This window comes from Arvicanthis niloticus, chromosome 11 (genome assembly GCF_011762505.2).
Source record: "Arvicanthis niloticus isolate mArvNil1 chromosome 11, mArvNil1.pat.X, whole genome shotgun sequence".
Classification (NCBI taxonomy): domain Eukaryota; kingdom Metazoa; phylum Chordata; class Mammalia; order Rodentia; family Muridae; genus Arvicanthis; species Arvicanthis niloticus.
Window position 1 is genome coordinate 42201498 of NC_047668.1, and position 13012 is coordinate 42214509.

Genomic DNA, 13012 nt, shown 5'->3' on the forward strand with positions numbered 1-13012 from the left:
TAAATCAAGAGCTGAACATGCACAGCTGCCAAGACAGGTTGGGAACAGGAGGGAACAGGCCACATCACAGGCAGCCCAGGCTTTAGCATACCAGCTACCTAATAGAGGCACACTCCTGCCCAGACTCTGTCAGCCCAGCTTCCTACACCTTCTCCCAATGGATTGTCAAGCATGGAGGCCCAGCAAGTTTCACCTTAGAAACACTTTAGGTCAGTTGGGCAGTGGTGGTGCACACCTTTAATACCAGCACTAGGGAGGTAAGGGCAGGTGGATCTGAGTTTGAGGCCAGCCTAGTCTACATAAAAAACCTCTCACCAGCAGCAGCAATGTTTTAGGTGTGTAGCTAGGGATATCCTAGTTATTAGTTTTTCTGTAGCTGTGACAGAACACTGGCCAAAAGCAACTTGAGAGGGCAAAGGTTTGTTTGGCTTATAGACCAACAACTGGTTATTTCTCCGCTGGTGAAATATGCTAATTCAGGTCAGATTTTATATTAAAGGCAAGTTTATTGGGAAGCTGCTCTCAGAGTTCACTGGTCCCAAAGGCTGAGGCCAGGGGAATTCCACTGGGAGAGCGGAGGGGGAAGAGAAAGAGTGTCTGGATTATATAGGGAAGCGCCTAGAGGGGAAGGGCAACCTAGCCCCTGGGCTGGAAAGTTCAGGGTTGGGGGCAGGGTTTGCCAAGTAGGAACCTGAGGCCAGGTCTGCTTTGATATGTAAAATGTGTGCCTCAGTCCCCTGTCCTGATCTGAAACTAAACAACCATCATGGAAGGAAGCCAGGTCAGGAGCTCAAGGCAGGAACTAGAGTAGAAATGGAGAAATGCCAGTTAATTCTGGGCTCTGCAAGCCCCACCTATGGGCAAGTCCTAGAGGTAGCACTGGCTCACTCCCACTGTCGATGAGTTAGGTAGACTGTGCCCTGCTGTCTCAGCTGGGTCTGCCCAGCTCCAGGCCCAACTCAGTCCACAGCAGTACCAGGGCCACAGATGCTCTTGGCTGCCCCTGCCTGCCACTGTTTGGACAGGGAATGAACCGGTGGACAAAGTGTCAGGGGCTAGTCTGATGGTCCAGTGAGGAAAGTGCTTGTCCTGTAAGCATGAGGTCCCAAGTTTGATCCCATACCCACATACAAAGGTGGCAGAGGCCTGTAATCCCAGAGGTGGAGACAGGATCCCTGGGGCTTGTTGGCCAGTCAGTATAGTCTGTGAGCTCCAGGTCTGGTGAGAACCTGTCTCAGAGGTGGAGAGGGATCACTGGGGCTTGTGGGCTGCTGGCCTAGCAGCCCCTGGCACTGCCCACCCTTCTACATCACACATAAACTGGAGAAGTGTTCAAGGAAGAGACCAGAGGTCAGAGGTCAGTCTCTGGTCTCCATACACATATTCCAGGTCAGGATTGGATCCTGCTGAGAACTAAGTCAAAGCTGCCTTCCTGACCTGTCTGAGCATGCCTGTCTTCCCAAACTCAACTCCTTTCATGGCAAGAAGGAACCCAAAGCCTTTAGCCTCCTAGGGCTGAGAAACTGTCTTTGCCAGCCAGCCAGGTAAGAACTGTTTCTTCAGGTCAAAAATGTTTTAAAAAACAAAACCTATTTGGGGGCTGGAGAGATAGCTCAATGGTTAAGTGCACTGGCTGCTCTTAGAGGACCCAGGTTCTGGAACTCCCCTTCCAGACAATCTGATGTCCTCTTCTGGGCTCCTCAGGCAAAACCCACATTGTACACATACACATCACCACCTTGAGGGCAGCCTGACCTACAAAACAAGTGGGGCCAGCATAGTGGGGCTCTACTTCAAGAAAGCAAAAATTAAGTTGTACTTTTCTGTGAATTCCAGGCTGGCTTCTAGCCATTTCAGTTTGTGCTTTTAGGTTGGAACTTAAGTCTTTAGAAAAAAAGCCTTTTCCTTTGTGTCCTCTCATCTGTCCATCACCTTCACAGCTAAGTATGTATTTCCAGTAATCATATGGTGTACTATCTTTAAAACTTGTCTATAGAAAAATGTATTGCTGCCAGGAGCTGGAGAGACCTTAATTTCCCGTTATCCAAACTACCAAACACCCAGGCCTGGGGTGGGGCCCTTCCATCCATGTAATGGTTCCCAACAAAGTTCACATCTTAGCAGATAAAAGTCATAGCGCTGTGCCTGGGGAAGGAGCCCCTGAAGAAGCAGCAGTTCCAGAAGGGATTCCCTCTTCACCTGTATGGAGGGACAGGTAGCTCAGACCCATGGACACACAGTCACAGGTTAGCAGCTTTACTCAGGCCACATCTAACTTTTGCTTGAGGTAGAGTCTAGTGTGGCCCACACTGGTCTCCCAGTGCTGGGACCACAGGATATGACTGCCCCTCCTCCTGACCTACAAGTTTTCAATGTTAGCTAAGAGCAGACATACTTTGGGGAGGCAATAGGTGTGTAAACTGAGCCAAGACTATAAAACATAAAAGGTCAAGGTAAAGATTTTACAACACAGTAGTTGCTGGTTGAATTTATTACAGGAAGTTGACTGCCAAATGCTTTCAACTGTTACTAGGTGGTGATGCAGCTGAAGTCAAGGGTCTAGGAACAATCAGGGCTTCTGCAGGCAAGGTTCAAAGAGCCTCAGATGCCTTCTCTAGGAAGTGGCCAGGCCTACAGGTCACTAGGCAGATGACATTCCTTACCAACAGACTCTGGGCACAAAGTTCCCAGCCAACTGCACATACTTGGGAGGGGCTAAGCAGACTGATGCTGTACAGAGAGGGCACAGCCTTGTGATGCAGCAGCCTGTGTAGAAGTTTGTGCCTTCAAGGGATACTTACAAACATTCCCCAATGCCCAATTATTTCAAGATATTTTATTTTCAAAATGGGTCACAACATAAGCTTTGGCCCATTCTGCCAATGTACAAGCTACAAATGCTTGCTCAGCAGCTGAGGGACACACGTTAGTATCATGTCTGAAAAGTGAATAAAAATCCATATAAAACAAATATTCAAAGTTTCCATAGGAACACAGTTAAGTGTGACCCCCATCTCCTAGCCTTCCATACTGCATTGGTGCCAACCCTACTCTTACAAAGACATTCCAGACTAGCAGTAATTAAGTTAAATGGTCCCCCCAAATGCCTTAATTCAAGCTAAACTTGCAGGTAAGAGCTACAAGAATGGCATCTACACATTGATCCTAGCAGAAGCACAGGCGGCAGGGTGACTGTCCATCCCGCTCTCCTGGGCACAAGACATGGGCAGAGTGCCAACATCCTGCTCCTCCACTTCCGGCGGGAAACCATGGCTTTGGATCTGCTTCATGAGTTGCCTAAAAACAAAGAGATATATTCAAAACCCAAGTGTTTCTCCAAATTGGGCACCCTCCCAAGAGATCTCCTGGCCTCACCCTTCGTCACTACATCACCAGGAAACAATCCAATGTACCATTTCACTACTAAGGAAACCACAGGTCACATATGCTAACTTGATTTTAGTTACATTAATATTCTAAATTGCTTTTAGTTCTAAGACCTTTCCTAGTAAAAATCTGAAAATGAGCAGTATTATTGAAAAGAATTCCCATTAGCTCAAGTAAAATTATCAAAGACGAAAAAACCAGACACAAATTCAGTACTTTTCTTGAGACAAGGCTAGCTTGAGCAAGTTATAATCAAGGCTGACCTACTAGCTCATAGTAGGCAAATATTCCACTGAGCAACTGAAAGAACAAGCAGGCACAAAATCTCACTCACCACATTGGCCGTGACATTACATAGTAGATGTTTGGCCTCTGGAACCCATTGAAAGTAGAAGCAGCAGCAACAGTGTATGCACCCATGTTCTCAAACAGCATCCAATCACCCACATGCATTTCAGGCAGGTTACACCGCTCAACGATCCGATCAAGGCCGTCACATGTTGGTCCCCAGATGCTGGATGAGTAATACTTCTCATCTGGCTTGGGTCTCTGTATGAGGAAGTCATTGTTCTTTAATATCTCTGAATCCTGTCCATCATTCTCACTGCTAGAGAATACACTCAGAACTTACCTTCTGCAGCAGAGCCTTCACATGTGCATGATCATAAAGAATGCAGTTAAATGATCCATACACTCCATCATTCACATAATACATGAAGGTTTGCTCGTTTGACTCATCTTCATCTAGAAAAACAGATCACCCTAATTACCACCCAGCATATCAACTTTCAGTTATCCTACATGACTCATCTGACAGCACATACCGTCAGAGCCGCTCTGCTCCTTCCACACGGTTTTTTTTGCAATGATGTTGACGGCAAGTGTGAAAGCTGAGGCGACATAGTATCTGCCTGGCTCGGCTATGATGCTCACTCCAGAGTCTGCTGGGAAGTACTTGTCCAGAGCTGGGTTGATTACACTGGTGATCTAGGAGTGAGAGAGGGAGCAGCCATTTGTTATGCAGTTGACACAAAGGAGAAAGATCACACTGCTGTGTGTAAGGAACAGGACATGACCCAGCAGGTCTGTCATCGGGCAACAGAAGCAACATAAACATCTCTCTCCCTGGAAACCAGTCTGTACACCATTTCCCATTGCCCTCTCAGGACCATCTCTGTCTTTCCAACATATTATGACTAGTTTTATTAAATAGCACAAAATGAATTACAAAAAAGGGGCCAAATGCTGAAATAATCCTGTTAAATACATGCCAACAACATAAAACTCCCACCCTGCCTAACTTCACATAATTGTACAAATACTAACACAAGCTCTGAGTAATGGCTTCATTTCCTAAGAGACTAAACATTGAAAATATATGGGAGATGGGAACGGCAGTACAAGCTGCTGACGCAGGAGGACTGAAAGTTCAGGGCCAGCCTGGGCTACAGTCTCAAAAATAGACACACAAGTCAGTGGGAACACAATGTCAGGCCACTTATTTGTTTGGTAGCTTTTAATATCAGTAAAAATACCAAAATGGAACTTTCTATATATAAAATACCCTCTGTAGGTTACTAACGAATGTTGTAATTACCTCTTCAAATTTAAGCTTTGTATCTTCAGATCCAGGAAAGCCACCACCAATATCAAGCAGATACATGCTGAAGCCAACTTCCGTCTAGAACCAAGAAAATTCAGAAGTCAAATTGCCAGATTCACATTTAAATGACAGATGGGTTTAAAATCTGTTATACAGAAGGCTTCTACAAGAGGCAAATTCTAGACTCAGTAGTTATTTCAGACAACCCCTCCCCCCACGAGGCACATGTACTTACTCCCATGTCAAATACACAGCGGGCATCTGACACTGCCTGCACGAAGGTCTCAGGGTCAGTACATCCACTGCCCACATGGAAGCTGAAATAGAAACAGGATGATGTTGGTGACTAGTTCTCAAAAATTTAACGTCTCAGTCTGCAATAACATCACTGAGATCTCACCTGACACCAATGACATCAATATTTAGTTCTTTTGCCCGTTCCAAGAGAAGCCTGCTGGTTTTGAGTGTGGCACCAAACTTAACACTGAGGCGACAAACTGCTTTGGAATCATCAGTGGCAATCCGTAAAACCAACCTAGGTGGAAGTACACCAAGTAAGTGCTCTCTCTGTACACGCTCACCCACACTCAGGATTCCCAAGTATAGTTTGTGAGTTTGCGTCTAACCCAGGGTTATTCCTATACATAGAGCTATATACTATGTATAGGAACAAAGGAACCAAGATTTGAGTCTGCCCTACAAGGCCTGGCCTTTTGTGATCAATCAGAAGACTCACTTTGCCTTTGGATGTGCTCTGGCGACTTTCATCAATTCAATTTCACTGTCAAAAGTCATCATCTGGACTCCATTACTGGCAGCATACTTGATTTGCGACACTTGTTTACATGGATTTGCATAGATAATCCTCTCTGGGGGTACCCCAAGCCCCTGCACCAACTGTATTTCAGTCTGAAAAGAGAACATCAGTGTTGGGCTATATACAGACTGAGTTTGACAAACAAAAGCACATGAAGTTCTCATGTGCACTTCAGCTTATAAATTAACACTTATTAACACAAGTGATGACTCCGTGAGGTGGGTATGCACTCTTACCTTGCTTGCACAGTCAAATCCTGTCCCGACAGCAGCTAGGGTGCTCACTATGGCTCTGCTGTCATTACACTTAACTGCGTAAAAGGGAGTAACACGGGGAAGAGCTTTTAGCCACCTCAGGTGCTTCTTTAGAATGTCTCCGAGGTCCGCAACGTAGAAAGCATCTTTATCGTCCTGGAATGAGAACAGGTTCAGGGACTTCATTAACAGTCCTGCAGCTGACCACACTGAAAAAAACCTTGTCTTCCTTAATCAAATCCTATCCCTGTTAGCAGTTGCTGCCATGGCACGACCAACCACTAGACAGTCCACAGTCAATCAAATTCTAGTTTCTCTGGCAAGACATGCTCATTTATGGTGCTAGAAACTCTCAGCAAAGCTGCAGCTGTACTTACAGAGGAAGAGACTTCATTGATTTTTTGGTCCAGAATGTCCTTAGCAGTAAAGCCTTCATCGAGGATATGGCAGTCAAACTCTTCCTTAGTAAAGCTACTCATGGTTCTCAATGTGCCTCTGAAACAGAGTAAGCTGCAAGTGAGCATGAATGCATGCAGTCTTAGCAATGCTTCAACACAAATCCACAAGGAAACTGATACTTACACAGAAAACCTAGAGATGGAATTAATTATTGTCAGCTTCTCACAAGGCCAACTTATCCAAGAACTCTGAATGCTGTCTCCTTGGAGCGTGGAAACACTAGTGAGTAGAAACACAAGATGTTGCTATCTCCCTTGGAATCTTACCACTAAAGGCTACACACTGCAACAGTATACCAGAGTAAGCACATGAAATGAAGTACCCAGTACAGGAAGATCAACTGTGGAGTGGGAATCCTAGTGCTCAGAAGAGTGGACCCCAAACCTCTGAAGTACTCAAATACATCAGATTCCACACTGTTCAAAACTGAATGCCACAGCTCTACACACATGGAACATCTCAATCCCTGCCTCTCTCCAACACAGAATGTGCGTCTCAGAGGCATCTGCATAGAGTCCATTGATACTGACATTAGTATGTTATCTGTTCCTATCTGCTTTATTTTCTGAGCCATTCCAGCTCTTCAGAAACTTCAAATGGCATTTCAATAACTACATGCAGCCCTAAAAATGCCTTGTCGGTTCCTACTTTAAGAATTATGTTAAGCTGGGCGGTGGTGGCGCACGCCTTTAATCCCAGCACTTGGGAGGCAGAGGCAGGCGGATTTCTGAGTTCGAGGCCAGCCTGGTCTACAGAGTGAGTTCCAGGACAGCCAGGGCTACACAGAGAAACCCTGTCTCGAAAAACCAAAAAAAAAAAAAAAAAAAAAAAAGAATTATGTTGATCTTTAGTGAATACAGAACATCAGGTATCTAGAACACTCACACTTAGTGAACAAACCATCAAACTTTTCCATAAGGAAACTTTTATGCAGTACTAGCATAAAAAAGAGAGAGAGAGACTTCAACACAGTATATTGTTACTGTTATCATAAATCAGCATTCCAGAGCCTGTATTGCCTACCAAATGAGCACTTCTGGGAATCAACTGTCCTCAAGTGCCTTCTAATATCCACTTAGTTATGGATATCCAATAGCCTTATGGAAGGAATTTTTGGCCAACTTTATGACTAACAAAAATAAGCAAGATCACCACGCTTAATAAAAGATTCTGTCTGGGCCTTATGAAATGGACAACAGCAAGTGGCCAGGTAAAACTTTTCTTCCCACTGTGTGACCCACTTCAGTGCCAGCAGCTCACAGGCACGGACGCCGGGCAATGGTTAGGAGCCAGAGTTTGTTCTAGCATGGGACACTATGAGAGGCTCAGGGGGAACGAGCCTGCCATAAATCCAAATCCATGCATGGTAAAACACGCTTTAAGTCTTAGACGTTTGGCACTTCCTTAGCTGCCTAAATCTCTCCTAAGTGAAGACTAGAGAAGAGCGCCAGCCAACTGTTATATACCATTTACAACTGATGAATGGGCTTTGCCAGTAATTTTGTAATTTTAGGTCTTAAGTATTTTCCAGGCAACCCTCCGGCTTAAACCTGGAAAGCTTTGAGATACCATTTACTATTTTGCCTAAATACATGAAATCGGGGGGGGGGGGGTATGTTACTAACATTTTGGTATGAGAAGAAGCTAATAGTGTGTTAAACAATTAGCACAAGAAGGTAACTCTGGAAGAGATACAAGCCAATTAAAACAAAAAAGAATTCCACCAGTCAAATTCCGCCCGATCTTCGGTTTGAATAAAACAAGCCACTGCATTCTTTGTCCTCTCCCAGACATTCCTGACAGGCTCTGCTCCCCACACTTTTTCCAGTTATTGAGGGTTCCGAGTCGGGTTTCCGGGACAGCCAGGAACCCGGTTTCCCCTAAACCACTAAGTCATTCAAGGAGTTCTAATTCCAAGTCACAGCTGATGGGTATTCATTAGCAGTGACTCCCAAATTAGGTCTAGCAACTTCCACTTCGGGTCATCGGCTCTGCTCTGTACACGTAGCAAAACTAAAGAAAGCGCAGGAAACTGCAGAGCGGCTGCTTGCACCTGCCGCGGGCTTGCCTTCCATCATCACCCGGGCAAGAGGAGCGCCGAGCCCGGCTGACGCGATGCGGACTCCCATGGGGGATCCGAGGGCTTGCAGCCGAGGGCCAGAAGCAGCTGGCTTCAGGGCGGCGGCTCGCAAGGTCACCGGCCCTGGGCCACGTGTCCCCCGCCGGTGGCCGCAGTCCGGGCCTGGCGACACGTGGCCGCACATCCCTCCCGCGCTCCGCTCACCTCACAGCACAGTGGCGCGGCTGCCCGAACCCATGGAGAAGCCGCCGTCGAACTCCGAGGAGCGCCCGGCTGTCCGCCCGCCGCCGCCCCGTCAGCCGCCTCGTCGAGCCCGCCGCAGACGCCGACCCGAGGTGGCGCCGAGCTGCTGGCTGAGGGCGGCCGGCGGCGGCGGCTGCAGGGATTGACAAAGCCCGACGGTGCGACGCGCCGCTACTTATACGCCAAGCACGTCGTCATGGAGACGCACCAGCTCAAACCAGCCGTGATCGGTTCCGGCCGGGAGGCGCGGGGGAGGGGCGGGGACTCCTTGGCGGCCAACCCCGGTCCGGGCGCCGGAGGCGGGAGGCGCGGGCCCGGCGCGTCAGTGGGGCGGGGCGCAGCGCGTGCCCACCCACCCGCTCATCCGCCCGCGCTCCCCGCCCGGCCTCGTGCCGGATACTCCCTGCGGCAGGCCCGCGCACGCGCACCACACCACCAGTCCTGGCTGCCAGCACGCCGCAGGGCCCGATGGGCAGCGGGCGGGAGTCGGCCGGGACATGCGCACTTGGACTCGGTCGTCTCCGCTCTCCTACGCACACACCCTCTCCCCTTCCCGGCTCCTAACGGCTGAGCCCAGGCCTGGAAGACTAGCAAAACTCTTCCTCTGCATTGCATTCAGCGTGTGGTATTCCCTAAGCGGGGCAGGCGGGATCTCAGGTGCAAGCCGAGGATGGCTGGGTCGGGAGTTGTGTGCGGGCCACGGAGACTAGACTTTTGGCGCAGACTGACCCGGCCTCAGGACCAAGCTTATGCATGAAAGCTTGCTGAGAGACAAGCCCGCAGAAGCCGGCGAGCCACTCTGTTATGTTGGTGGCTTCCAACTAGATATTAGGCACCAGTTGCATTCTAAGATACGCCTTCTATTTTAGCAAGAGTCGTACTAAAAGGCGTGTTAGGGGCAAGGTAAGAGGTTGTGGGGTTTCAAGCCACCCGCTGTCTTTCAGGGTAGCTGCAAGTAATACACTTTGAGAAGCCTGGACCCGAAAAGAGTCTGGGTAGTGAATTTGTATCCACCAAAGTTACATTGTTAAAGAACAAGTTGGACTGACTGGGTACTTACATATTCCGTATTGGAAAGACACAGGAGTATTCCAATTTGTTACTATGTATACACTGTTAATGGTTTGTTAATTCTCAGTTAAAACCCCTCTCCCAGCCCAGACCCTGGGATACCAGAAGAGTACCAACAAAAGCTAACTTGAATCACGGCAAAGCAAAGGAAAAAACTTGAAGTAGCTTTTCAAAGGGCCAGGTGACCCACGCCTTTAGTCCCCCCGCACTCAGGAAGCAGAGGCAGGCTTTTTGGTTTTTTTGTTTGGTTTGAGTTGTTTTTGAGACCTGGCTTCTCGTTGTAGCCCTGGCTATACTGGAACTCGATCTGTAAACCAGGCTGTCCTTGAATTCAAAGATCTGCCTGCCTCTGCCTTGGGAATGCTGGGATTAAAGGTGTGTCCCTTCACTGACCAGCTAGATCTCTATAAATTTGAGACCAGCATGGTATACAAAGAGTTCCAGACCAACCAAAGCTACATACTGAGACCCTATCACAAAAACACAGCAAAACAAACAATATCCTTCCCCCCACCCCCCCACCCCCCGCTTTTCTTCAGACGTCCCTAGAGGAAATCCACAATCTAGCCCCACTCCCAAATTGTTGTGCGGGTTTTGTGCAAGTCCCCTTCCGCCTTGGTCTCGTGTACCCAAGGGTCTTTTACAACCACAATGTCCTGGGAGAAAACCTTGGTACCCACTTCCAGGCCTGGGGCATAGTCCGTGAATATTTGTTGAATGAGTGAATGAACTAACGAACGAGTGATTCACTTCTCCCTGAATCATGGCTTCTGCAGAAAGAAGCAAGAACCGCAAAAGCATCAAGCAAGATATCCATACAACGATGAGATGGGCATTACACTCTTCTCTTGGGCACCTTACTCTTCCTTATTTTTATATAATCCAGGAGCAGTCACAGCAGAAGGGTATGGGATTCTCCCCTAACAACTCCTTTCTTCCCCGAGGACAGAATTAGTTGCTCTGACCCATCAAAGAACACACAGCCTCAAGCATTCAATTAGCATCTTTATCTCTGTGCTGGGAGATAATCATAGTGTTTTAGTTTTGGAAACCTTACCTGGGAAGGAGAGCACAGGTCTTGGTCAGGAAGACCAGGAGACCGCTCCAAATTATATGAACTACTCTTGCTCTAACCCAACTGCCTGTGTGTATATGGCACCAACCCACCCACATTCCAATTCCTGCCCAAACCCAGGCATGATCCAATTGACTGTCAGGGTGGGGACAGAAGGTAGGAAAGGAGGGGCCCATTTCCTGGGGTAGTGGCCCTGCTGGCTGGTAGTAGACAGGCTCCAGCATGGAGAGGTCCCCAAAGCCGGTCTGAAGGCAGCTGAGCTTGAGTCATAAGACTCAACTACTAACCTGCATTCAAGAAGACAGACCAGTGGTGACTAAACCCAGTCTTAGTCAAACGAGTGGCATTACTAACATTATTTTCACAGCGGGTTCCTCCCTTTCCCTACCCATTTTCCTTAAGAGAAAATCAACAAAGGCTAGGCTACCACTCCACACAAGAGTGCTTGCCACTTTTTTCCTAGGGGCAATTTGAGGACCTGAGTTACATTGCCATTGCCCCCAAAAGTAAAGTGGTGAGACCTTATAAAACAGCAATGCCCTGGATGTTACCCTGACAAGTAGTGAGATGTTTGTGCTTGGTTGGTGCAGAGGCACTGAAGGATGGATGAAACCACTGTAGGTGCTGCTATTAGCAGGGTGTTCTCAGTTACTGTCCTACATTCTGGGGCTATCTCTGTTTTTCTTAGGGACTCTCAGCACTTGCCCATGGTAAAGTCCTGAATCTCACTCCCCTCCTTGGGGGTACAAGCTCAATCTCTACAAGTGGCTATGGTTGGGCCAAATGAGAACTCGGCCAATACACACTGAGTTCTAGGAGCTCTAACTTTATTTTTTAAGACAGCATCTCATGTGGCTCAGGTTCTTATGCTGTAGAGCATTGACCTTGACCATCTACGGCCTCACCTCCCAAGTATAAGTGGTAGTTACACATTTAAAGAGGACCCCTTATTGGGGGAGAATTAAATAGCATAAAGGAATAATCAGCAATCATGTACAAATCCATTTATTTGGTATTGGCAAAGTCAAGACAGAACTTTCATTCATTCATTGGTTCATGAGAAGGGTATGGGATCCCTCCTAACAACTCCTTTCTTCCCCAAAGATGAGATCATGCAGCCTGAAGCATTGTTTGTTTTAGATAAGGTCTCAGAGTTGTATACCTGCTACATAGATAGGCTACCTTGAACTCAAAGAGATCAGTATGCCTCTGCTGGGATTAAAAGTGTGGCCCACCATACCTGGCTTCAAGCTAGAACTCTTTATATATTCTGTCATATTCTGTCTTCTAGAAAAAGAACAGACTAGCCAGACATGGTGGCACACACCTTTAATCCCAATGCTTGAGAGGTAGAGATAGATTTGAGGCTGGCCTGGTCTACAAAGCAAGTCCAGGACAGCCAGGTCTGCTTACGCTGAGAAATCTTGTCTTGGAAGGAAAAGAAAGAAAGAAAAGAGAAGACTAAAGTGAGGTTCCTAATATTAGTCCACATAAAGAAATTAGCACCTGCCCTGCTAAAGGTGCACAACTCAAGATACCTGAGCAATGGAGACCAGTCACCAGACAATCAAATCACATCTGGATATTTGACCCAAAATAGTGTTCCATTGCTGTAACTCACTGATGCTAGACTTGCCCTGGAATTGTGCTGAGTGTCTCCAAAGATCAAACCCTCCCTCCAAGGCAGAAAGTGTGCCGCCTCTGCTGATAATCCAAATGATGTGCCCAAGGCAGGGAAGGCAGCTTCCAGGCTGCTCTGAGCAATGGTGGCATCATCAGAAATGATGGCACTGCTCCAGAGGATCTCTTCTAAGCATCAGACACCCATGTGTAGAAGTCTCGGTATTTTTATTATGAAGGGTGAAGTTACATCATGGCCCTACCTCACCCAGCCCTGGTAGAACTTACTGGGATGGAACCAGACAGCAAGCCCAGTAGAGGAAACTAGGACAGGACTTTCCCAAGCCCAGCAGGCTCGGGGCAGGTCAGTGGCCACACAGGACGTGGTAGTGAAGTAACTCCT

At 47.5% G+C, this 13012-nt stretch overlaps 1 protein-coding gene and 1 non-coding gene across 2 annotated transcripts; both read right to left on the reverse strand.

Annotated features, from left to right (window-relative positions):
- Positions 1-2821: 2821 nt before the first annotated feature.
- Positions 2822-9170, reverse strand: Odc1 (ornithine decarboxylase 1). Its single transcript, XM_034514200.2, has 12 exons — positions 8805-9170; positions 6644-6739; positions 6439-6556; positions 6044-6217; positions 5727-5899; positions 5391-5525; positions 5226-5307; positions 4985-5068; positions 4212-4374; positions 4019-4131; positions 3722-3936; positions 2822-3297 (listed from the first exon to the last, which is right to left on the reverse strand). Exons 3-12 carry the CDS (start codon positions 6538-6540, stop codon positions 3153-3155), a joined length of 1386 nt encoding a protein of 461 aa, XP_034370091.1. The 5' UTR covers positions 6541-6556; positions 6644-6739; positions 8805-9170; the 3' UTR covers positions 2822-3152.
- LOC117717383 (small nucleolar RNA SNORA42/SNORA80 family) lies at positions 7747-7883 on the reverse strand. The gene has a single exon (XR_004607881.1). It is a non-coding gene; the product is annotated as a small nucleolar RNA SNORA42/SNORA80 family (small nucleolar RNA).
- Positions 9171-13012: the final 3842 nt, after the last annotated feature.

Excerpts from the sequence above, each read along its gene's own strand:
- Odc1 (XM_034514200.2), bottom strand. The coding sequence starts at position 6,540 with ATGAGTAGCTTTACTAAGGAAGAGTTTGACTGCCATATCCTCGATGAA. Across the intron at positions 5,900-6,043 it reads GATTTGACTGTGCAAGCAAG|ACTGAAATACAGTTGGTGCA; the intron begins GTAAGAGTGCAT and ends TTCTCTTTTCAG. Across the intron at positions 4,132-4,211 it reads GGAGCAGAGCGGCTCTGACG|ATGAAGATGAGTCAAACGAG; the intron begins GTATGTGCTGTC and ends CTGTTTTTCTAG.